General features: G+C 51.8%; 1 protein-coding gene across 1 annotated transcript in view; it reads left to right on the top strand.

The window, feature by feature from the left end:
* The window catches only part of LOC138643520 (kinesin-like protein KIFC3), a gene marked incomplete at its 5' end in the record, with an annotated part of 110477 nt that extends 86805 nt beyond the window's left edge, over positions 1–23672 (top strand). Inside the window, 2 exons of the mRNA XM_069732419.1 lie at positions 8774–9003; positions 22497–23672. Of these exons, the coding sequence (XP_069588520.1) occupies positions 8774–9003; positions 22497–22619 (353 nt within the window). The remainder of the gene's footprint in view (positions 1–8773; positions 9004–22496) is intronic.
* Positions 23673–26724: the final 3052 nt, after the last annotated feature.

Genomic DNA, 26724 nt, shown 5'->3' on the forward strand with positions numbered 1-26724 from the left:
TGTGTGCTGGGGCAGCTGTGGTGTGTCGCTGGGGCAGCTGTGGTGTGTCGCAGGGCAGCTGTGGTGTGTCGCAGGGCAGCTGTGGTGACGCAGGGCAGCTATGGTGTGTGTGGGGCAGCTGTGGTGTGAGCCAGGGCAGGTGTGAGCGGGGGCAGCTGTGGTGTGAGCGGGGGCAGCTGTGGTGTGAGCGGGGGCAGCTGTGGTGTGAGCCGGGGTAGGTATGTGCGTCGGGGCAGCTGTGGTGTGTCGCGGGGCAGCTGTGGTGTGTCACGAGGGTAGCTGTGGTGTGCGCTGGGGCAGCTGTGGTGTGTCGCAGGGCAGCTGTGGTGTGTCGCAGGGCAACTGTGGTGTGATCGGGGGCAGCTGTGGTGACGCAGGGCAGCTATGGTGTGTGTGGGCCAGCTGTGGTGTGAGCCGGGGCAGGTGTGTGCGCCGGGGCAGCTGTGGTGTGTCGCAGGGCAGCTGTGGTGTGTGCTGGGGCAGCTGTGGTGTGTCGCTGGGGCAGCTGTGGTGTGTCGCAGGGCAGCTGTGGTGTGTCGCAGGGCAGCTGTGGTGACGCAGGGCAGCTATGGTGTGTGTGGGGCAGCTGTGGTGTGAGCCAGGGCAGGTGTGAGCGGGGGCAGCTGTGGTGTGAGCGGGGGCAGCTGTGGTGTGAGCGGGGGCAGCTGTGGTGTGAGCCGGGGTAGGTATGTGCGCCGGGGCAGCTGTGGTGTGTCGCGGGGCAGCTGTGGTGTGTCACGAGGGTAGCTGTGGTGTGCGCTGGGGCAGCTGTGGTGTGTCGCAGGGCAGCTGTGGTGTGTCGCAGGGCAACTGTGGTGTGAGCAGGGGCAGCTGTGGTGACGCAGGGCAGCTATGGTGTGTGTGGGGCAGCTGTGGTGTGAGCCAGGACAGGTGTGAGCGGGGGCAGCTGTGGTGTGGGTGGGGCAGCTGTGGTGTGAGCGGGGGCAGCTGTGGTGTGAGCGGGGGCAGCTGTGGTGTGAGCCGGGGTAGGTATGTGCGCCGGGGCAGCTGTGGTGTGTCGCGGGGCAGCTGTGGTGTGTCACGAGGGTAGCTGTGGTGTGCGCTGGGGCAGCTGTGGTGTGTCGCAGGGCAGCTGTGGTGTGTCGCAGGGCAACTGTGGTGTGATCGGGGGCAGCTGTGGTGACGCAGGGCAGCTACGGTGTGTGTGGGCCAGCTGTGGTGTGAGCCGGGGCAGGTGTGTGCGCCGGGGCAGCTGTGGTGTGTCGCAGGGCAGCTGTGGTGTGTGCTGGGGCAGCTGTGGTGTGTCGCTGGGGCAGCTGTGGTGTGTCGCAGGGCAGCTGTGGTGTGTCGCAGGGCAGCTGTGGTGACGCAGGGCAGCTATGGTGTGTGTGGGGCAGCTGTGGTGTGAGCCAGGGCAGGTGTGAGCGGGGGCAGCTGTGGTGTGGGTGGGGCAGCTGTGGTATGAGCGGGGGCAGCTGTGGTGTGAGCGGGGGCAGCTGTGGTGTGAGTCGGGGCAGGTATGTGCGCCGTGGCAGCTGTGGTGTGTCGCGGGGCAGCTGTGGTGTGTCGCGAGGGCAGCTGTGGTGTGCGCTGGGGCAGCTGTGGTGTGTTGCAGGGCAGCTGTGGTGTGAGCGGGGGCAGCTGTGGTGACGCAGGGCAGCTATGGTGTGTGTGGGGCAGCTGTGGTGTGAGCCAGGGCAGGTGTGAGCGGGGGCAGCTGTGGTGTGGGTGGGGCAGCTGTGGTATGAGCGGGGGCAGCTGTGGTGTGAGCGGGGGCAGATGTGGTGTGAGTCGGGGCAGGTATGTGCGCCGGGGCAGCTGTGGTGTGTCGCGGGGCAGCTGTGGTGTGTCGCGAGGGCAGCTGTGGTGTGCGCTGGGACAGCTGTGGTGTGTCGCAGGGCAGCTGTGGTGTGAGCCAGGGCAGGTGTGAGCGGGGGCAGCAGTGGTGTGGGTGGGGCAGCTGTGGTGTGTCGCAGGGCAGCTGTGGTGTGAGCGGGGCAGCTGTGGTGTGAGCGGGGGCAGCTGTGGTGTGAGCGGGGGCAGGTGTGTGCGCCGTGGCAGCTGTGGTGTGCGCTGGGGCAGCTGTGGTGTGTCGCAGGGCAGCTGTGGTGTGTCGCAGGTTAGCTGTGGTGTGTCGCAGGGGCAGCTGTGGTGACGCAGGGCAGCTATGGTATGTGTGGGGCAGCTGTGGTGTGAGCGGGGGCAGCTGTGGTGTGGGTGGGGCAGCTGTGGTGTGTCGCAGGTTAGCTGTGGTGTCGCAGGGGCAGCTGTGGTGACGCAGGGCAGCTATGGTGTGTGTGGGGCAGCTGTGGTGTGGGTGGGGCAGCTGTGGTGTGTCGCAGGGCAGCTATGGTGTGAGCGGGGGCAGCTGTGGTGACGCAGGGCAGCTGTGGTGTGAGCCAGGGCAGGTGTGAGCGGGGGCAGCTGTGGTGTGTCGCAGGGCAGCTGTGGTGTGAGCGGGGGCAGCTGTGGTGTGAGCCGGGGCAGGTGTGAGCAGGAGCAGGTGTGGGCGGGGCAGCTGTGGTGTTAGCCGGGGCAGCTGTGGTGTGTGCTGGGGCAGCTGTGGTGTGTCGCAGGGCAGCTATGGTGTGAGCGGGGGCAGCTGTGGTGTGTGTGTGGGGCAGGTGTGGTGTGGGCGGGGCAGGTGTGGGCGGGGCAGCTGTGGTGTGTGCTGGGGCAGCTGTGGTGTGAGCCAGGGCAGGTGTGAGCGGAGGCAGCTGTGGTGTGTCGCAGGGCAGCTGTGGTGTGAGCGGGGGCAGCTGTGGTGTGAGCCGGGGCAGGTATGAGCAGGAGCAGGTGTGGGCGGGGCAGCTGTGGTGTTAGCCGAGGCAGCTGTGGTGTGTGCTGGGGCAGCTATGGTGTGAGCGGGGGCAGCTGTGGTGTGTGTGTGGGGCAGGTGTGTGGGCGGGGCAGGTGTGGGCGGGGCAGCTGTGGTGTGTCGTGGGGCAGCTGTGGTGTGTCGTGGGCGGGGACAGCTGTGGTGTGGGAGAGGGCAGCTATGGTGTAGGCGAACCAACTGTGGTGTAGTCGGGGCAGGTGGGGAGGGCAGCTATGGTGTGAGCGGTGGCAGCTGTGGTGACGCAGGGCAGCTATGGTGTGTGTGTGGGGCAGCTGTGTGGGGGCGGGGCAGGTGTGAGCGGGGGCAGCTGTGGTGTGGGCGGGGCAGGTGTGAGCGGGAGCAGGTGTGGTGTGGGCGGGGCAGCTGTGGTGTGGGCGGGGCAGGTGTGAGCGGGAGCAGGTGTGGTGTGGGCGGGGCAGCTGTGGTGTGTCGCGGACAGCTGTGGTGTTAGCCGAGGCAGCTGTGGGCGGGGACAGCTGTGGTGTGGGGGAGGGCAGCTATGGTGTAGGTGAACCAACTGTGGTGTAGTCGGGGCAGGTGGGGTGGGCAGCTATGGTGTGGGCGGGGCAGCTGTGGTGTGGGGGAAGGCAGCTTTCTCAGCCCTGCTTCACTATAAATCTAAAAGCTCTGATTGTGTCAGGACGGCTGCACCCAGTAATCTAAAGTCATACATCGTTGGATTCAGGGTCTCTACCTTCATTGCACTGCTCTTAGATGATGTAGCAAGACCTGCTGACAGATTCCCTTTCAAAGAGTCACCTGTGAGAAAGCTCAGCTATATCTCTTGTAGCCAAAGTCCCCAAAACCAGAGCTGCAGAGGAGGAGGAAAGGCAAGACTGCGAGGAAACCTCCCCAGCTGCCGCTTTACTCCGTCTGTAGATCCTCCTGTAATTTGCCAGGTGGCTGGATCTGCCCGCATTCTCCACCATCTGTAATCCAAGCAAAAGTCTCATCTGCACAAGTGATTTGAATAAAAGGAAAATGTATTTAGAGAAAAGTTATAATTACAAGAGATAAAGATAAGATATAAAAAGGTGAATACAGGAGTCTATGACTGAGCAGGACCTGCAGTGTGACAAAAGGGTGCAGTATTTAACGCAGAATTCTGCTGGCAGTCCTGGGGTATCTGCGCCGGCTCAGGGCCACAATGTGGAACATCAGTCACAATCACACAAATCATACACAAAACAGAAACAGGAATTAATTAATTGTTAAGGATAATTCTCCAGAGACTTGGAGGCGCCTCAATATATCCTTCCTGTGTGCACAAGCCCCTCATTCCCTGCAGCATGCGGAGACCATATCACACATGGGGAGCTCCCACAATGCACCACCCTCGCCCTGCACAGGCGCAGTATGCTGAGTACTCAGATGTTGACATCACGCATGGGGAGCGCTGACACGTCACATCTCCCATAATGCACCACTCTCCCACCACACAGGCGCAGTATGCTGAGTACTCAGATGTTGACATCACGCATGGGGAGCGCTGACACGTCACATCTCCCATAATACACCACTCTCCCACCACACAGGCGCAGTATGCTGAGTACTCGGATGGTGACACCACATGTGGGGAGCGCTGACACGTCACATCTCCCACAATGCACCACCCTCGCCCCGCACAGGCGCAGTATGCCTCCATCACACCTATCCTCAAAAAGCCCTCTCTTGACCCATCCTCTGTATCTAGCTATCGCCCTATATCACGTCTCCCTTATGCCTCCAAACTACTGGAACAACACGTCCATCTTGAACTGTCCTCCCATCTATCTTCCTGCTCCCTCTTTGACCGCTTACAATCTGGCTTCCGGTCACACCATTCCACTGAAACTGCCCTAACTAAGGTCACCAATGACCTATTAACCACCAAGAGCAAGCGACGCTACTCTGTCCTCCTCCTCCTCGACCTGTCCTCTGCCTTCTACACTACTCTGTTCTCCTCCTCCTGGACCTGTCCTCTGCCTTCTACACTACTCTGTCCTCCTCCTCCTGGACCTGTCCTCTGCCTTCTACACTACTCTGTCCTCCTCCTCCTGGACCTGTCCTCTGCCTTCTACACTACTCTGTCCTCCTCCCCTGGACCTGTCCTCTGCCTCTGACCCAGTGGACCATTCCCTATTACTACAGACCTTCTCATCCCTTGGCATCACAGACTTGGCCCTATCCTGGATCTGGTCATACCTAACTGACCGGACATTCAGCGTCTCCCACTCACACACCACCTCCTCATCTCGCCCCCTATCTGTCGGAGTCCCACAAGATTCAGTCCTAGGGCCCCTGCTCTTCTCCATTTACACCTTTGGCCTGGGACAGCTCATAGAATCTCATGGATTTCAGTATCACCTCTATGCTGATGACACACAGATCTACATCTCTGGACCAGATATCACCTCCCTACTAACCAGAATCCCTCAATGTCTGTCCACTATTTCATCCTTCTTCTCCGCTAGATTTCTAAAACTTAACATGGACAAAACAGAATCCACCGATCGACCAAACCACTGCACGACCCCCTCTATCTTCACCTACTGTATCCTCACCCATCCCTTGTAGATTGTGAGCCCTCGCGGGCAGGGTCCTCTCTCCTCCTGTATCCTCACCCATCCCTTGTAGATTGTGAGCCCTCGCGGGCAGGGTCCTCTCTCCTCCTGTATCCTCACCCATCCCTTGTAGATTGTGAGCCCTCGCGGGCAGGGTCCTCTCTCCTCCTGTATCCTCACCCATCCCTTGTAGATTGTGAGCCCTCGCGGGCAGGGTCCTCTCTCCTCCTGTATCCTCACCCATCCCTTGTAGATTGTGAGCCCTCGCGGGCAGGGTCCTCTCTCCTCCTGTATCCTCACCCATCCCTTGTAGATTGTGAGCCCTCACGGGCAGGGTCCTCTCCTCCTGTATCCTCACCCATCCCTTGTAGATTGTGAGCCCTCGCGGGCAGGGTCCTCTCTCCTCCTGTATCCTCACCCATCCCTTGTAGATTGTGAGCCCTCGCGGACAGGGTCCTCTCTCCTCCTGTATCCTCACCCATCCCTTGTAGATTGTGAGCCTTCGCAGGCAGGGTCCTCTCTCCTCCTGTATCCTCACCCATCCCTTGTAGATTGTGAGCCCTCACGGGCAGGGTCCTCTCCTCCTGTATCCTCACCCATCCCTTGTAGATTGTGAACCCTCGCGGGCAGGGTCCTCTCTCCTCCTGTATCCTCACCCATCCCTTGTAGATTGTGAGCCCTCGCGGGCAGGGTCCTCTCTCCTCCTGTATCCTCACCCATCCCTTGTAGATTGTGAGCCCTCACGGGCAGGGTCCTCTCCTCCTGTATCCTCACCCATCCCTTGTAGATTGTGAGCCCTCGCGGGCAGGGTCCTCTCTCCTCCTGTACCAGTTATGACTTGTATTGTTCAAGATTATTGTACTTGTTTTATTATGTACACCCCTCTGTTATGGCTGGCAATCAGGCAACACAGCGTGCAGTAATCAGCGCACATACAGAGATCTGGCAATAACCAAAAACAATAGGACAAGCTCTGAGACGTGGAATCTCTGTAGACTGCAGTACCTGATCTATCCTCACACAACTATAAGCAGCAGTGGATTGCGCCTATCACTACCTATGCAACTCGGCACTGCCTGAGGAGCTGACTAGCCTGAAGATAGAAATACAAGCCTGACTTACCTCAGAGAAATACCCCAAAGGAATAGGCAGCCCCCCACATATAATGACTGTTAGCAAGATGAAAAGACAAAACGTAGGAATGAAATAGATTCAGCAAAGTGAGGCCCGATATTCTAGACAGAGCGAGGATAGCAAAGAGAACTATGCAGTCTACAAAAAACCCTAAAACGAAAACCACGCAAAGGGGCAAAAAGACCCACCGTGCCGAACTAACAGCACGGCGGTGCACCCCTTTGCTTCTCAGAGCTTCCAGCAAAAGTTAATAGCAAGCTGGACAGAAAAAACAGAAAACAAACTAGAAGCACTTATCTAGCAGAGCAGCAGGCCCAAGGAAAGATGCAGTAGCTCAGATCCAACGCTGGAACATTGACAAGGAGCAAGGAAGACAGACTCAGGTGGAGCTAAATAGCAAGGCAGCCAACGAGCTCACCAAAACACCTGAGGGAGGAAGCCCAGAGACTGCAATACCACTTGTGACCACAGAAGTGAACTCAGCCACAGAATTCACAACACCCCTCCTCACATGTACAGCGCCATGGAATAAATGGCGCTATAATAATAAACAATAACTCTCTTCTCGACCCTCTACAATCCGGATTCCGCTCTTTAGTGAGGGCAGTTTCAGTAGCGTGTAAAGTCTCTAATGACCTACTAACAGCTAAATCTAATGGTCACTACTCCATGCTAATTCTCCTGGATCTCTCCGCAGCATTCGACACTGTGGATCATCAGCTCCTCCTCACTATGCTCCGCTCCATCGGCCTCAAGGACACCGTTCTCTCCTGGTTCTCCTCCTATTTCTCTGACCGATCCTTCACTGTATCTGTTGCTGGTTCCTCCTCCTCTCACCTTCCCCTTACTGTTGGGGTTCCTCAAAGATCAGTCCTAGGCCCCCTCCTCTTCATAAAACTGCCCCATTGGACAAACAATCAGTAGATTTGGTTTCCAGTACCATCTCTATGCTGACGACACCCAATTATACACCTCTTCTCCTGATATCACGCCGACCTTTTTAGAAAACACCAGTGATTGTCTTACCGCTGTCTCTAACATCATGTCCTCCCTCTATCTGAAACTAAACCTGTCAAAAACTGAACTCCTCGTGTTCTCTCCCTCTACTAACCTACCTTAGCCTGACATTGTCATCTCCGTGTGCGGTTCCACCATTATTCACCAGCAACATGCCCGCTGCCTTGGGGTTATCCTTGATTCTGACCTTTCATTCACCCCCCACATTCGATCACTGGCTCGCTCTTCTTACCTGCATCTCAAAAACATTTCTAGAATTTGCCCTTTTCTTACTTTCGACTCTGCAAAAACTCTGACTGTTTCACTTATTCATTCTCGTCTGGACTATTGTAACTCTCTACTAATCGGCCTCCCTCTTACCAAACTCTCCCCGCTCCAATCTGTCCTGAATGCTGCAGCCAGGATCATATTCCTCACCAACCGTTACACCGATGCCTCTACCTTGTGCCAGTCATTACACTGGCTACCCATCCACTCCAGAATCCAGTACAAAACTACTACCTTCATCCACAAAGCACTCCATGGCTCAGCACCACCCTACATCTCCTCCCTGGTCTCAGTCTACCACCCTACCCGTGCCCTCCGCTCCGCTAATGACCTCAGGTTAGCATCCTCAATAATCAGAACCTCCCACTCCCGTCTCCAAGACTTTACACGTGCTGCGCCGATTCTTTGGAATGCACTACCTAGGTTAATACGATTAATCCCCAATCCCCACAGCTTTAAGCGTGCCCTAAAAACTAATTTGTTCAGACTGGCCTACCGCCTCAATGCATTAACCTAACGATCCCTGTGTGGCCCATTCACAAAACTTAAACCATAATCAGGTTCCTCGCACTATGTTCTCATGCACTTCATGCAGTATTAGCCCTCTGTGTCTGTACTGCTACATACTTAGGCTGATAACTGGTTCATGCAGCTTTACATGAACACCTGAGCCTTACACTATGGCTGGTCCGAATAACTATAGCATTTGTTACCATCCACCTCTCGTGTCTCCCCTTTTCCTCATAGTTTGTAGCTTGCGAGCAGCAGGGCCCTCATTCCTCCTGGTATCTGTTGAGTTATGTGCTTATTGTTATGCTGTAATGTCTATTGTCTGTACAAGTCCCCTCTATAATGTAAAGTGCTGCGGAATATGTTGGCGCTATATAAATAAAAATTATTATTATTATCTCCCACAATGCACTGCACTCCCCCCTACACAGGCGCAGTAGGCCAAGTACTTGGATGGTGGCACCACACATGGGAAGCTCTGACACGTGACATCTCCCCACAGGTAAGCTGAACCTGGTCGATCTGGCGGGCTCAGAGCGGGTGTCCAAGTCCGGGGCGGAGGGCGACCGGCTGAAGGAAGCACAGAATATAAACAAGTCTCTGCTCGCACTGGGTGAAGTCATTCAGGCCCTGAGGGCCAAGCAAGGCCATGTGCCCTTCAGGAACTCCAAGCTCACGTACCTGCTACAGGACTCCCTGGGCAAAGGCAACAAGACCGTCATGATGGTGCAGGTGCTGCCACTATACGGGATGGTGCATGCTGGGAGACCACGGTATACAGAACAGTGCACGCCGGGAACCAGCTGTATACAGAACTGTGCATGCCGGGAACCAGCGGTATACAGAACAGTGCATGCTGGGAGACAGCGGTATACAGAACAGTGCATGCCGGGAACCAGCGGTATACAGAACGGTGCACGCCGGGAACCAGCGGTATACAGAACAGTGCACGCCGGGAACCAGCTGTATACAGAACGGTGCACGCTGGGAGACAGCGGTATACAGAACAGTGCACGCCGGGAACCAGCTGTATACAGAACGGTGCACGCCGGGAACCAGCGGTATACAGAACAGTGCACGCCGGGAACCAGCTGTATACAGAACGGTGCATGCCGGGAACCAGCTGTATACAGAACTGTGCATGCTGGGAACCAGCTGTATACAGAACGGTGCACGCCGGGAACCAGCTGTATACAGAACAGTGCACGCCGGGAACCAGCTGTATACAGAACTGTGCATGCTGGGAGACAGCGGTATACAGAACAGTGCACGCCGGGAACCAGCTGTATACAGAACAGTGCATGCCGGGAACCAGCTGTATACAGAACGGTGCACGCCGGGAACCAGCTGTATACAGAACGGTGCACGCCGGGAACCAGCTGTATACAGAACGGTGCACGCCGGGAACCAGCTGTATACAGAACGGTGCACGCCGGGAACCAGCTGTATACAGAACGGTGCACGCCGGGAACCAGCTGTATACAGAACGGTGCACGCCGGGAACCAGCGGTATACAGAACTGTGCATGCCGGGAACCAGCTGTATACAGAACGGTGCACGCCGGGAACCAGCTGTATACAGAACGGTGCACGCCGGGAACCAGCTGTATACAGAACAGTGCACGCCGGGAACCAGCTGTATACAGAACTGTGCACGCCGGGAACCAGCTGTATACAGAACGGTGCATGCCGGGAACCAGCTGTATACAGAACGGTGCATGCCGGGAACCAGCTGTATACAGAACGGTGCACGCCGGGAACCAGCTGTATACAGAACAGTGCACGCCGGGAACCAGCTGTATACAGAACAGTGCACGCCGGGAACCAGCTGTATACAGAACGGTGCATGCCGGGAACCAGCTGTATACAGAACGGTGCACGCCGGGAACCAGCTGTATACAGAACGGTGCACGCCGGGAACCAGCGGTATACAGAACGGTGCATGCCGGGAACCAGCTGTATACAGAACAGTGCACGCCGGGAACCAGCTGTATACAGAACAGTGCACGCCGGGAACCAGCTGTATACAGAACGGTGCACGCCGGGAACCAGCTGTATACAGAACGGTGCACGCCGAGAACCAGCTGTATACAGAACGGTGCACGCCGGGAACCAGCTGTATACAGAACAGTGCACGCCGGGAACTAGCTGTTTACAGAACAGTGCATGCCGGGAACCAGCGGTATACAGAACGGTACATGCCGGGAACCAGCTGTTTACAGAACGGTGCACGCCGGGAACCAGCGGTATACAGAACGGTACATGCCGGGAACCAGCTGTTTACAGAACGGTACATGCCGGGAACCAGCTGTATACAGAACGGTGCACGCCGGGAACCAGCTGTATACAGAACGGTACATGCTGGGAGACAGCTGTATACAGAATTGTGCATGCCGGGAACCAGCGGTATACAGAACTGTGCATGCCGGGAACCAGCGGTATACAGAATGGTACATGCTGGGAGACAGCTGTATACAGAACTGTGCATGCTGGGAACCAGCTGTATACAGAACTGTGCATGCTGGGAGACAGCGGTATACAGAACGGTACATGCTGGGAACCAGCAGCGGTATACAGAACGGTGCATGCTGGGAGACAGCGGTGTACAGAACGGTGCATGCTGGGAGAAGGCGGTGTACACAACAGTGCATGCTCGGAGAAGGCGGTGTGCAGAACGGTGCATGCTGGGAGAAGGCGGTGTACAGAACGGTGCATGCTGACAGAAGGCAGTGTACAGAACTGTGCATGCTGGGAGAAGGGGGTGTACCGAACAGTGCATGCTGGGAGACGGCGGTGTACCGAACAGTGCATGCTGGGAGAAGGCGGTGTACAGAACGGTGCATGCTGGGAGATGTCGGAATACAGAACGGTGCATGCTGGGAGATGTCGGAACACAGAACAGTACATGGTGGGTGTTATACTCGGTAGCGCAGGGTACATTGTGTGTGTTATACTCTGTAGAGCAGGGTACATGGTGGGCGGTATGCTCGCTAGAGCAGGGTACATGGTGGGTGATATACTTGCTAGAGCAGGGTACATGGTGGGTTGGGTGGTATACTCGGTAGAGCAGGATACATGGTGGGTGGGATACTCGGTAGCACAGGGTACATGGTGGGTGGTATGCTCGCTAGAGCAGGGTACATGGTGGGTGATATACTTGCTAGAGCAGGGTACATGGTGGGTGTTATACTCGGTAGAGCAGGGTACATGGTGTGTGTTATACTCTATAGAGCAGGGTACATGGTGGGCGGTATACTCGGTAAAGCAGGATACATGGTGGGTGTTATACTCGGTAGAGCAGGGTCCATGGAGCTTAGTATACTCGGTAGAGCAGGGTACATGGTGGGTGTTATACTCGGTAGAGCAGGGTACATGGTGGGTGTTATACTCGGTAGCGCAGGGTACATGGTGGGTGGTATACTGGGTAGAGTAGGGTCTATGGAGCTTGGTATACTCGGTAGAGCAGGATACATGGTGGGTGTTATACTCGGTAGAGCAGGATACATGGTGGGTGTTATACTCGATAGAGTAGGGTACATGGTGAGTGGTACACTCGGTAGAGCAGGATACATGGTGGGTGTTATACTCGGTAGAGCAGGATACATGGTGGGTGTTATACTCGGTAGCGCAGGGTACATGGTGGGTGTTATACTCGGTAGAGCAGGATACATGGTGGGTGTTATACTCGGTAGAGCAGGCTACATGGTGGGTGTTATACTCGGTAGCGCAGGGTACATGGTGGGTGTTATACTCGGTAGAGCAGGATACATGGTGGGTGTTATACTCAGTAGAGCAGGATACATGGTGGGTGTTATACTCGGTAGAGCAGGGTACATGGTGGGTGTTATACTCGGTAGAGCAGGGTACATGATGGGTGTTATACTCGGTAGAGCAGGGTACATTGTGGGTGGTACACTCGGTAGAGTAGGATACATGGTGGGTGGTACACTCGGTAGAGTAGGATACATGGTGGGTGTTATACTCGGTAGAGCAGGATACATGGTGGGTGTTATACTCGGTAGAGCAGGATACATGGTGGGTGTTATACTCGCTAGAGCAGGGTACATTGTGGGTGGTATACTCGGTAGAGCAGGATACATTGTTGGTGTTATACTCGGTAGAGCAGGATACATGGTGGGTGTTATACTCGGTAGAGCAGGATACATGGTGGGTGTTATACTCGGTAGAGCAGGGTACATGGTGGGTGGTACACTCGGTAGAGTAGGATACATGGTGGGTGTTATACTTGGTAGCGCAGGGTACATGGTGGGTGTTATACTCGGTAGAGCAGGATACATGGTGGGTGTTATACTCGGTAGAGCAGGGTACATTGTGGGTGGTATACTCGGTAGAGTAGGGTACATGATGAGTGGTATACTCGGTAGAGCAGGATACATGGTGGGTGTTATACTCGGTAGAGCAGGATACATGGTGGGTGTTATACTCGGTAGAGCAGGATACATGGTGGGTGTTATACTCGGTAGAGCAGGGTACATTGTGGGTGGTATACTCGGTAGAGCAGGATACATGGTGGGTGGTATACTCGGTAGAGCAGGATACATGGTGGGTGTTATACTCGGTAGAGCAGGGTACATTGTGGGTGGTATACTCGGTAGAGCAGGATACATGGTGGGTGTTATACTCGGTAGAGCAGGGTACATTGTGGGTGGTATACTCGGTAGAGCAGGATACATGGTGGGTGTTATACTCGGTAGAGCAGGATACATGGTGGGTGTTATACTCGGTAGAGCAGGGTACATTGTGGGTGGTATACTCGGTAGAGCAGGATACATGGTGGGTGTTATACTCGGTAGAGCAGGATACATGGTGGGTGTTATACTCGGTAGAGCAGGGTACATGGTGGGTGGTACACGCGGTAGAGTAGGATACATGGTGGGTGTTATACTCGGTAGCGCAGGGTACATGGTGGGTGTTATACTCGGTAGAGCAGGATACATGGTGGGTGTTATACTCGGTAGAGCAGGATACATGGTGGGTGTTATACTCGCTAGAGCAGGATACATGGTGGGTGTTATACTCGGTAGAGCAGGGTACATTGTGGGTGGTATACTCGGTAGAGCAGGGTACATGGTGGGTGGTACACTCGGTAGAGCAGGGTACATGGTGGGTGGTACACTCGGTAGAGTAGGATACATGGTGGGTGTTATACTCGGTAGCGCAGGGTACATGGTGGGTGTTATACTCGGTAGAGCAGGATACATGGTGGGTGTTATACTCGGTAGAGCAGGATACATGGTGGATGTTATACTCGCTAGAGCAGGATACATGGTGGGTGTTATACTCAGTAGAGCAGGATACATGGTGAGTGGTATACTCGGTAGAGCAGGGTACATGGTGGGTGGTACACTCGGTAGAGTAGGATACATGGTGGGTGGTACACTCGGTAGAGTAGGATACATGGTGGGTGTTATACTCGGTAGCGCAGGGTACATGGTGGGTGTTATACTCGGTAGAGCAGGATACATGGTGGGTGGTATACTTGGTAGAGCAGGGTACATTGTGGGTGGTATACTCGGTAGAGCAGGATACATGGTGGGTGTTATACTCGGTAGAGCAGGATACATGGTGGGTGTTATACTCGGTAGAGCAGGGTACATGGTGGGTGGTATACTCGGTAGAGCAGGATACATGGTGACTGGTATACTCGGTAGAGTAGGATACATGGTGGGTGTTATACTCGGTAGAGCAGGATACATGGTGGGTGTTATACTCGGTAGAGCAGGATACATGGTGGGTGTTATACTCGGTAGAGCAGGGTACATGGTGGGTGTTATACTCGGTAGAGTAGGGTACATAGTGGGTGTTATACTCGGTAGAGCAGGAATCATGGTGAGTGGTATACTCGGTAGAGCAGGGTACATGGTGGGTGGTACACTCGGTAGCGCAGGATACATGGTGGGTGTTATACTCGGTAGAGCAGGATACATGGTGGGTGTTATACTCGGTAGAGCAGGATGCATGGTGGGTGGTATACTCGGTAGAGTAGGGTCTATGGAGCTTGGTATACTCGGTAGAGCAGGATACATGGTGGGTGTTACACTCGGTAGCGCAGGGTACATGGTGGGTGTTATACTCGGTAGAGCAGGATACATGGTGGGTGTTATACTCGGTAGCGCAGGGTACATGGTGGGTGTTATACTCGGTAGAGCAGGATACATGGTGGGTGTTATACTCGGTAGAGCAGGATACATGGTGGGTGGTATACTCAGTAGAGCAGGGTACATTGTGGGTGGTATACTCGGTAGAGCAGGGTACATGGTGGGTGGTATACTCGGTAGAGCAGGATACATGGTGAGTGGTATACTCGGTAGAGTAGGATACATGGTGGGTGTTATACTCGGTAGAGCAGGATACATGGTGGGTGTTATACTCGGTAGAGCAGGATACATGGTGGGTGTTATACTCGGTAGAGCAGGGTACATTGTGGGTGGTATACTCGGTAGAGTAGGGTACATGGTGAGTGGTATACTCGGTAGAGCAGGATACATGGTGGGTGTTATACTCGGTAGAGCAGGATACATGGTGGGTGTTATACTCGGTAGAGCAGGATACATGGTGGGTGTTATACTCGGTAGAGCAGGATACATGGTGGGTGTTATACTCGGTAGAGCAGGATACATGGTGGGTGGTATACTCGGTAGAGCAGGATACATGGTGGGTGTTATACTCGGTAGCGCAGGGTACATGGTGAGTGGTATACTCGGTAGAGCAGGATACATGGTGGGTGTTATACACGGTAGAGCAGGATACATGGTGGGTGTTATACTCGGTAGAGCAGGGTACATGGTGGGTGGTACACTCGGTAGAGCAGGATACATGGTGGGTGTTATACTCGGTAGAGCAGTATACATGGTGGGTGGTATACTCGGTAGAGTACGATACATGGTGGGTGGTATACTCGGTAGCGCAGGGTACATGGTGGGTGGTACACTCGGTAGAGCAGGATACATGGTGGGTGTTATACTCGGTAGAGCAGGAATCATGGTGAGTGGTATACTCGGTAGAGCAGGGTACATGGTGGGTGGTACACTCGGTAGAGCAGGATACATGGTGGGTGTTATACTCGGTAGAGCAGGATACATGGTGGGTGTTATACTCGGTAGAGCAGGATGCATGGTGGGTGGTATACTCGGTAGAGTAGGGTCTATGGAGCTTGGTATACTCGGTAGAGCAGGATACATGGTGGGTGTTACACTCGGTAGCGCAGGGTACATGGTGGGTGTTATACTCGGTAGAGCAGGATACATGGTGGGTGTTATACTCGGTAGCGCAGGGTACATGGTGGGTGTTATACTCGGTAGAGCAGGATACATGGTGGGTGTTATACTCGGTAGAGCAGGATACATGGTGGGTGGTATACTCGGTAGAGCAGGGTACATGGTGGGTGGTACACTCGGTAGAGCAGGATACATGGTGGGTGTTATACTCGGTAGAGCAGGATACATGGTGGGTGTTATACTCGGTAGAGCAGTATACATGGTGGGTGGTATACTCGGTAGAGTACGATAAATGGTGGGTGGTATACTCGGTAGCGCAGGGTACATGGTGGGTGTTATACTCGGTAGCACAGGTGTTATGTAGGCAATCCAGTGACACAGTGTGCCAGCAATCAGAGCAGATACAGTGATCTGACAATAACCCAAAAACAATAGAACGAGCTCTGAGACGTGGAATCTCTGTAGACCGCAATACCTGAACCTAACCTAAACACAACTAAAGGCAGCTGTGGATTGCGCCTGACACTACCTATGCAACTCGGCACAGCCTGAGGAGCTGACTAGCCTGAAGATAGAAAAACAAGCCTGACTTGCCTCAGAGAAATACCCCAAAGGAAAAGGCAGCCCCCCACATATAATGACTGTTAGCAAGATGAAAAGACAAACGTAGGGATGAAATAGATTCAGCAAAGTGAGGCCCGATATTCTAGATAGAGCGAGGATAGCAAAGAGAACTTTGCAGTCTACAAAAAACCCTAAAGCAAAAAACCACGCAAAGGGGGCAAAAAGACCCACCGTGCCGAACTAACGGCACGGCGGTACACCCTTTGCGTCTCAGAGCTTCCAACAAAACGAAAAGACAAGCTGAACAGAAAAAGAAGCAACAAAAGCAAAAAGCACTTATCTAAGCAGAGCAGCAGGCCACAGGAAAGATCCAGAAGCTCAGATCCAACACTGGAACATTGACAAGGAGCAAGGAAGACAGAATCAGGTAAATAACAAAGCAGCCAACGAGCTCACCAGAACACCTGAGAGAGGAAGCTCAGAAGCTGCAGTACCACTTGTGACCACAGGAGTGAATTCAGCCACAGAATTCACAACAGTACCCCCCCCCTTGAGGAGGGGTCACCGAACCCTCACCAGAGCCCCCAGGCCGACCAGGATGAGCCACATGAAAGGCACGAACAAGATCTGGAGCATGGACATCAGAGGCAAAAACCCAGGAATTATCTTCCTGAGCATAACCCTTCCATTTAACCAGATACTGGAGTTTCCGTCTAGAAACACGAGAATCCAAAATTTTCTCCACAATATACTCCAATTCCCCCTCCACCAAAACCGGGGCAGGAGGCTCAACAGATGGAACCATAGGTGCCACGTATCTCCGCAACAACGACCTATGGAATACATTATGTATGGAAAAGGAGTCTGGGAGGGTCAGATGAAAAGACACAGGATTGAGAATCTCAGAAATCCTATACGGACCAATAAAACGAGGTTTAAATTTAGGAGAGGAAACCTTCATAGGAATATGACGAGAAGGTAACCAAACCAGATCCCCAACACGAAGTCGGGGACCCACACGGCGTCTGCGATTAGCGAAAAGTTGAGCCTTCTCCTGGGACAAGGTCAAATTGTCCACTACCTGAGTCCAGATCTGCTGCAACCTGTCCACCACAGAATCCACACCAGGACAGTCCGAAGACTCAACCTGTCCTGAAGAGAAACGAGGATGGAACCCAGAATTGCAGAAAAATGGAGAGACCAAGGTAGCCGAGCTGGTCCGATTATTAAGGGCGAACTCAGCCAACGGCAAAAAGGACACCCAATCATCCTGGTCTGCAGAAACAAAACATCTCAGATATGCTTCCAAGGTCTGATTGGTTCGTTCGGTCTGGCCATTAGTCTGAGGATGGAAAGCCGAGGAAAAAGATAGGTCAATGCCCATCCTACCACAAAAGGCTCGCCAAAACCTTGAAACAAACTGGGAACCTCTGTCAGAAACAATATTCTCAGGAATGCCATGCAAACGAACCACATGCTGGAAGAACAAAGGCACCAAATCAGAGGAGGAAGGCAATTTAACCAAGGGCACCAGATGGACCATTTTAGAAAAGCGATCACAGACCACCCAAATGACTGACATCTTTTGAGAAACGGGAAGGTCAGAAATGAAATCCATCGAAATATGTGTCCAAGGCCTCTTTGGGACCGGCAAGGGCAAAAGCAACCCACTGGCACATGAACAGCAGGGCTTAGCCCTAGCACAAATCCCACAGGACTGCACAAAAGTACGTACATCCCGTGACAGAGATGGCCACCAGAAGGATCTAGCAACCAACTCCCTGGTACCAAAGATTCCTGGATGACCGGCCAGCACCGAACAATGAAGTTCAGAGATAACTTTACTAGTCCACCTATCAGGGACGAACAGTTTCTCCGCCGGACAATGATCAGGTTTATTCGCCTGAAATTTTTGCAACACTCGCCGCAAATCAGGGGAGATGGCAGACACAATGACTCCTTCCTTGAGGATACCCGCTGGCTCAGATGAACCCGGAGAGTCGGGCACAAAACTCCTAGACAGAGCATCCGCCTTCACATTTTTAGAGCCCGGAAGGTACGAAATCACAAAATCGAAGCTGGCAAAAAATAACGACCAACGGGCCTGTCTAGGATTCAAGCGCTTGGCAGACTCGAGATAAGTAAGGTTCTTATGATCAGTCAATACCACCACGCGATGCTTAGCTCCTTCAAGCCAATGACGCCATTCCTCGAATGCCCACTTCATGGCCAGCAACTCTCGGTTGCCCACATCATAATTACGCTCAGCAGCCGAAAACTTCCTGGAAAAGAAAGCACATGGTTTCAACACTGAGCAACCAGAACCTCTCTGTGACAAAACCGCCCCTGCTCCAATCTCAGAAGCATCAACCTCGACCTGGAACGGAAGAGAAACATCTGGCTGACACAACACAGGGGCAGAACAAAAACGACGCTTCAACTCCTGAAAAGCTTCCACAGCAGCAGAAGACCAATTAACCAAATCAGCACCCTTCTTGGTCAAATCGGTCAATGGTTTGGCAATGCTAGAAAAATTACAGATGAAGCGACGATAAAAATTAGCAAAGCCCAGGAATTTTTGCAGACTTTTCAGAGATGTCGGCTGAGTCCAATCCTGGATGGCCTGTACCTTAACCGGATCCATCTCGATAGTAGAAGGGGAAAAGATGAACCCCAAAAATGAAACTTTCTGCACACCGAAGAGACACTTTGATCCCTTCACAAACAAAGAATTAGCACGCAGGACCTGGAAAACCATTCTGACCTGCTTCACATGAGAGTCCCAATCATTAGAGAAGATCAAAATGTCATCCAAGTAAACAATCAGGAATTTATCCAGATACTCACGGAAGATGTCATGCATAAAAGACTGAAACACAGATGGAGCATTGGCAAGTCCGAACGGCATCACTAGATACTCAAAATGACCCTCGGGCGTATTAAATGCAGTTTTCCATTCATCTCCTTGCCTGATTCTCACCAGATTATACGCACCACGAAGATCTATCTTAGTGAACCAACTAGCCCCCTTAATCCGAGCAAACATGTCAGATAACAATGGCAAGGGATACTGAAATTTCACAGTGATCTTATTAGGAAGGTGGTAATCAATACACGGTCTCAGCGAACCATCCTTCTTGGCTACAAAGAAGAACCCTGCTCCCAGTGGTGATGACGATGGGCGAATATGTCCCTTCTCCAGGGATTCCTTCACATAACTGCGCATAGCGGCGTGTTCGGGCACGGATAAATTAAATAATCGACCTTTAGGGAATTTACTACCAGGAATCAAATTGATAGCACAATCACAATCCCTATGCGGAGGTAGGGCATCGGACTTGGGCTCTTCAAATACATCCCGGTAATCAGACAAGAACTCTGGGACCTCAGAAGGAGTGGATGACGAAATAGACAAAAATGGAACATCACCATGTACTCCCTGACAACCCCAGCTGGATACCGACATGGAATTCCAATCCAATACTGGATTATGGGTTTGTAGCCATGGCAACCCCAACACGACCACATCATGCAGATTATGCAACACCAGAAAGCGAATAACTTCCTGATGTGCAGGAGCCATGCACATGGTCAGCTGGGCCCAGTATTGAGGTTTATTCTTGGCCAAAGGTGTAGCATCAATTCCTCTCAATGGAATAGGACACCGCAAAGGCTCCAAGAAAAACCCACAACGTTTAGCATAATCCAAATCCATCAGATTCAGGGCAGCGCCCGAATCCACAAACGCCATGACAGAAAACGACGACAAAGAGCATATCAAGGTAATGGACAGAAGGAATTTGGATTGTACAGTACCAATGACGGCAGACCTAGCGGACCGCTTAGTGCGCTTAGGACAATCAGAAATAGCATGAGTGGAATCACCACAGTAGAAACACAGACCATTCAGACGTCTGTGTTCTTGCCGTTCAACTCTGGTCATAGTCCTATCGCACTGCATAGGCTCAGGTTTAATCTTAGACAATACCGCCAAATGGTGCACAGATTTACGCTCGCGCAAGCGTCGACCGATCTGAATGGCCAAAGACATAGACTCATTCAAACCAGCAGGCATAGGAAATCCCACCATGACATCCTTAAGGGCTTCAGAGAGACCCTTTCTGAACAAAGCTGCCTGCGCAGATTCATTCCACAGAGTGAGTACTGACCACTTCCTAAATTTCTGACAATATACTTCTATATCATCCTGACCCTGGCACAAAGCCAGCAAATTTTTCTCAGCCTGATCCACTGAATTAGGCTCATCGTAAAGTAATCCGAGCGCCAGGAAAAACGCATTGACATTACTCAATGCAGGGTCTCCTGGCGCAAGAGAAAATGCCCAGTCCTGAGGGTCGCCGCGCAAAAAAAAAATAATAATCAAAACCTGTTGAACTGGATTACCAGAAGAATGAGGTTTCAAGGCCAGAAATAGCTTACAATTATTTTTGAAATTAAGAAACTTAGTTCTATCACCAAAAAACAAATCAGGAATAGGAATTCTTGGTTCTAACATAGATTTCTGATCAATAGTATCTTGAATCCTTTGTACATTTGTAACGAGATTATCCATTGAAGAGCACAGACCCTGAATATCCATGTCCACACCTGTGTCCTGAAACACCCAAATGTCTAGGGGAAAAAAAAGACTGAACACAGAGCTGAGAAAAAAAAATGATGTCAGAACTTCTTTTTTCCCTCTATTGAGAATCATTAGTGGGGCTCCTTGTACTGTTATGTAGGCAATCCAGTGACACAGTGTGCCAGCAATCAGAGCACATACAGTGATCTGACAATAACCCAAAAACAATAGAACGAGCTCTGAGACGTGGAATCTCTGTAGACCGCAATACCTGAACCTAACCTAAACACAACTAAAGGCAGCTGTGGATTGCGCCTGACACTACCTATGCAACTCGGCACAGCCTGAGGAGCTGACTAGCCTGAAGATAGAAAAACAAGCCTGACTTGCCTCAGAGAAATACCCCAAAGGAAAAGGCAGCCCCCCACATATAATGACTGTTAGCAAGATGAAAAGACAAACGTAGGGATGAAATAGATTCAGCAAAGTGAGGCCCGATATTCTAGATAGAGCGAGGATAGCAAAGAGAACTTTGCAGTCTACAAAAAACCCTAAAGCAAAAAACCACGCAAAGGGGGCAAAAAGACCCACCGTGCCGAACTAACGGCACGGCGGTACACCCTTTGCGTCTCAGAGCTTCCAACAAAACGAAAAGACAAGCTGGACAGAAAAAGAAGCAACAAAAGCAAAAAGCACTTATCTAAGCAGAGCAGCAGGCCACAGGAAAGATCCAGAAGCTCAGATCCAACACTGGAACATTGACAAGGAGCAAGGAAGACAGAATCAGGTGGAGTTAAATAACAAAGCAGCCAACGAGCTCACCAGAACACCTGAGAGAGGAAGCTCAGAAGATGCAGTACCACTTGTGACTACAGGAGTGAATTCAGCCACAGAATTCACAACACACAGGGTACATGGTGGGTGTTATACTCGGTAGAGCAGTATTCATGGTGGGTGGTATACTCGGTAGAGTACGATACATGGTGGGTGGTATACTCGGTAGCGCAGGGTACATGGTTGGTGTTATACTCGGTAGCGCAGGGTACATGGTTGGTGTTATACTCGGTAGAGCAGGATACATGGTGGGTGTTATACTCGGTAGAGCAGGATACATGGTGGGTGTTATACTCGGTAGCGCAGGGTACATGGTTGGTGTTATACTCGGTAGAGCAGGATACATGGTGGGTGTTATACTCGGTAGAGCAGGGTACATTGTGGGTGGTATACTCGGTAGCGCAGGGTACATGGTTGGTGTTATACTCGGTAGAGCAGGATACATGGTGGGTGGTATACTCGGTAGAGCAGGATACATGGTGGGTGTTATACTCGGTAGAGCAGGATACATGGTGGGTGTTATACTCGGTAGAGCAGGATACATGGTGGGTGTTATACTCGGTAGCGCAGGGTACATGGTTGGTGTTATACTCGGTAGAGCAGGATACATGGTGGGTGTTATACTCGGTAGAGCAGGGTACATTGTGGGTGGTATACTCGGTAGAGCAGGATACATGGTGGGTGTTATACTCGGTAGAGCAGGATACATGGTGGGTGTTATACTCGGTAGAGCAGGATACATGGTGGGTGTTATACTCGGTAGAGCAGGGTACATGATTGGTGTTATACTCGGTAGAGCAGGGTACATTGTGGGTGGTATACTCGGTAGCGCAGGGTACATGGTTGGTGTTATACTCGGTAGAGCAGGATACATGGTGGGTAGTATACTCAGTAGAGCAGGATACATGGTGGGTGGTATACTCGGTAGAGTAGGGTACATCGTGGGTGGGATACACCACGGGGTACACGGAGAGTACCGCATTGCTCATATATTCTCTCCCAATACAGGTGTCCCCACTGGAGAGTAACATCGGTGAGACTGTCTGCTCCCTAAACTTCGCCCAGCGAGTCTGTAAGGTGGAGCTGGGCCCGGCCTCCCGGAAGATTGATGTGGGTAGGTCGGAGATATGAACATGGCACCAACTGAACGCCGGGTACACGGGAGCAATACGTCGTCACCAGACCGGACCCCATGGTGATAAAATCCATGGACGTGGCATTAACCTTGTGCAATGCAGAACAAACCCAATAATAATGCTGGCAGTCAAAAGGCCAATAGGCCGGAGCCATCGCTGAGCGGCTGTTGTGTATAGTGCATGAGTGTGATGGCCGCTACTGCATACGGCTCATTAACTAATGCAAAATCCCAAGCAACAATGTGAATGTACAGAATGCTGACGATCAGGCAGAGTCACTGATATCGGAAACAGCTCCAACCTGAAAAGACTGTTCAGAGGGAACCAGTGGAGAAGTACACGGTCAGGGCAGTACATCTAGAGGACTGAAGAGTACACTGTCAGGGCAGTACATCTAGAGGACTGAAGAGTACAGTGTTAAAGCAGTACAGCTAGAGGACTGGAGAGTACACTGTTAGGGCAGTACATCTAGAGGACTGAAGAGTACACGGTCAGGGCAGTACATCTAGAGGACTGAAGAGTACACTGTTGAGGCAGTACAGCCGGAGGCCTGAAGAGTACACTGTTGAGGCAGTACATCTAGAGGACTGAAGAGTACACTGTTAGGGCAGTACATCTAGAGGCCTGAAGAGTACACTGTTAGGGCAGTACATCTAGAGGACTGAAGAGTACACTGTTAGGGCAGTACATCTAGAGGACTGAAGAGTACACTGTTAGGGCAGTACATCTAGAGGACTGAAGAGTACACTGTTAGGGCATTACAGCCGGAGGCCTGAAGAGTATACTGTTAGGGCAGTACAGCCGGAGGCCTGAAGAGTACACTGTTAGGGCATTACAGCCGGAGGCCTGAAGAGTATACTGTTAGGGCATTACAGCCGGAGGCCTGAAGAGTATACTGTTAGGGCAGTACAGCCGGAGGCCTGAAGAGTACACTGTTAGGGCAGTACATCTAGAGGACCTAAGAGTACACTGTTAGGGCATTACAGCCGGAGGCCTGAAGAGTATACTGTTAGGGCAGTACATCTAGAGGACTGAAGAGTACACTGTCGGGACAGTACAGCTGGAGCCCTGAAGAGTACACTATCACGACAGCTTTATCATGACACACCCGGACCTTCTACAGTATGTGTCTTTATCTATGTGGATAGATGAGTAATCCACGGCTGTACCCCCTTGTCCTCCAGAAACATCCTTTTTCAGACACCACTGTCCTCCAGTCTTGTTGTCTCCTCCATACTTGGAGTACTGTGTCCAGTTTTGGGCACCGGTGCTCAGGAAGGATATAATGGAACTAGAGAGAGTACAAAGGAGGGCAACAAAATTAATAAAGGGGATGGGAGAACTACAATACCCAGATAGATTAGCGAAATTAGGATTATTTAGTCTAGAAAAAAGACGACTGAGGGGCGATCTAATAACCATGTATAAGTATATAAGGGGATAATACAAATATCTCGCTGAGGATCTGTTTATACCAAGGAAGGTAACGGGCAGAAGGGGGTATTCTGGAGGAGAGAAGGTTTTTCCACCAACATAGAAGAGGATTCTTTACTGTTAGGGCAGTGAGAATCTGGAATTGCTTGCCTGAGGAGGTGGTGATGGCGAACTCAGTCGAGGGGTTCAAGAGAGGCCTGGATGTCTTCCTGGAGCAGAACAATATTGTATCATACAATTATTAGGTTCTGTAGAAGGACGTAGATCTGGGGATTTATTATGATGGAATATAGGCTGAACTGGATGGACAAATGTCTTTTTTCGGCCTTACTATGTTACTATACTCCATCCAGATTCTTCCAACCGCTGGATTCCTCTGTCCTTCGGATTTCTTTGTTCTCCACTGTACCATTCTGTCCTCCAGATTAGTCTTTCCTCCTCTGGATTTCTCTGTCCTACTCCAGATTACTCTGACCTCCCGATTTTTCTGTCCTTCAGACTTTGTTTCCTTCTTCAGATTCTTCTGATTCTTCTTTGCCCTCTGAATTCCTTGGTATGGTGTCCTCTGTTCCCCACTCCCTCAATCTTCATCCAGATTTCTCTAGCCTTATCCTTTTGATTTCCTTAATCTTCTGTGGACCCCTCTGTCCTCCAGATCACTCTTTTTCCCCTCTCATCCTCATCCAGATTCCTCTGTCCCTCTCCCATCATTCATATTCCTTTGACCTTCAGATTTCTCTGTTGTCTCCCCTCCACACCCCTCTGCTCTCTTTCAGATTCCTGCGTCCCCCCCCTCTGTCCTTCAGATTCCTCTGTCAACCCTTCTCTTCTAGATTCCTCTATCCTCCAGATTTTTGTCCTCTTTTGGATTTCTTTGCTCCCTGCCCTTCTCTTTCAGATTTCTTTGTTGTCCTCTAGACCACTCTATCTTCCAGATTCTTCTGTGTTCCTCTTACCTCCTAATTTCTCTGTCCTTCTTCAGACTTATGTTCCCTCCTCCATATTCCTCTATCCTCCTATGAATTCCTCTGTCTACCATTCTAGGATTCTGTGTTATCTTCTGGATTCCTCTATCCTCCTAATTCTGATGCCTCTGTTCTCTAGATTCCTCTGCCCCCCTCACTCATCCAGATTCCTCTGACCTCCAGATTTGTCTGACCTCCTTTTTTATATTTTTATTCATGTGTCCTACTCCTTTGGATTTCTCTGTTCTGGTTCTCCTTTGTATCCCTCTGTCCTTCTCCAGTTTACTCTGTCCCCCCTTCTCCTCCTCATACTGATTTCTATGACCCCTGGATTCCTCGCCCCCCCCCCCCCCCTTTCTTCCTTTGGCTCTCTCTGTTCTTATTCTCTCTGGACCCCTGTGTCCTCAATAAGATTCCAGTGTCCCCTGAATTCCTCTGTACTTCTCCAGATTCCTCTGTCCTCCTCTGGACCCCTCTGTCCTCCAGATTCCTCTGTTCTCCTCCCTGGATTCCTTTGTCCTCCAGATTCCTCTGTCCTCCATCGGACTTCTCTGTGTTCCTCCCTGGATTCCTCTGTCCTCCATTGTACTTCTCTGTTCTCCTCCCTGGATACCTCTGTCCTCCGGATTCATGTGTCCTCCATCTCACTTCTGTTCTCCTCCCTGGATTCCTCTGTCCTCCATCAGACTTCTCTGTTCTCCTCCCTCGATTTCTGTGTCCTCCGGATTACTCTGTCCTCCGGATTACTCTGTCGTCCGGATTACTCTGTCCTCCATTGGACTTCTCTGTCCTTCATTGGACTTCTCTGTCCTTCATCAGACTTCTCTATTCTCCTCCCTGGATTCCTCTGTCCTCCATTGGACTTCTCTGTCCTCCATCGTACTTCTCTATTCTCCTCCCTGGATTCCTCTGTCCTCCATTGGACTTCTCTGTCCTCCATCGTACTTCTCTATTCTCCTCCCTGGATTACTCTGTCCTCCATTGGATTTCTCTGTCCTTCATCGGACTTCTCTATTCTCCTCCCTGGATTCCTCTGTCCTCCATTGGACTTCTCTGTCCTCCATCGTACTTCTCTATTCTCCTCCCTGGATTCCTCTGTCCTCCATTGGACTTCTCTGTCCTCCATCGTACTTCTCTATTCTCCTCCCTGGATTCCTCTGTCCTCCATTGGACTTCTCTGTCCTCCATCGTACTTCTCTATTCTCCTCCCTGGATTACTCTGTCCTCCATTGGACTTCTCTGTCCTCCATCGTACTTTTCTATTCTCCTCCCTGGATTCCTCTGTCCTCCATTGGACTTCTCTGTCCTCCATCGTACTTCTCTATTCTCCTCCCTGGATTACTCTGTCCTCCATTGGACTTCTCTGTCCTCCATCGTACTTCTCTATTCTCCTCCCTGGATTCCTCTGTCCTCCATTGGATTTCTCTGTCCTTCATCGGACTTCTCTATTCTCCTCCCTGGATTCCTCTGTCCTCCATTGGACTTCTCTGTCCTTCATCGGACTTCTCTATTCTCCTCCCTGGATTACTCTGTCCTCCATTGGACTTCTCTGTCCTCCATCGTACTTCTCTATTCTCCTCCCTGGATTCCTCTGTCCTCCATTGAATTTCTCTGTTCTCCATCGTACTTCTCTATTCTCCTCCCTGGATTCCTCTGTCCTCCATTGGACTTCTCTGTCCTCCATCGTACTTCTCTATTCTC

The sequence above is a fragment of the Ranitomeya imitator genome, chromosome 6, assembly GCF_032444005.1.
Source record: "Ranitomeya imitator isolate aRanImi1 chromosome 6, aRanImi1.pri, whole genome shotgun sequence".
NCBI lineage: Eukaryota > Metazoa > Chordata > Amphibia > Anura > Dendrobatidae > Ranitomeya > Ranitomeya imitator.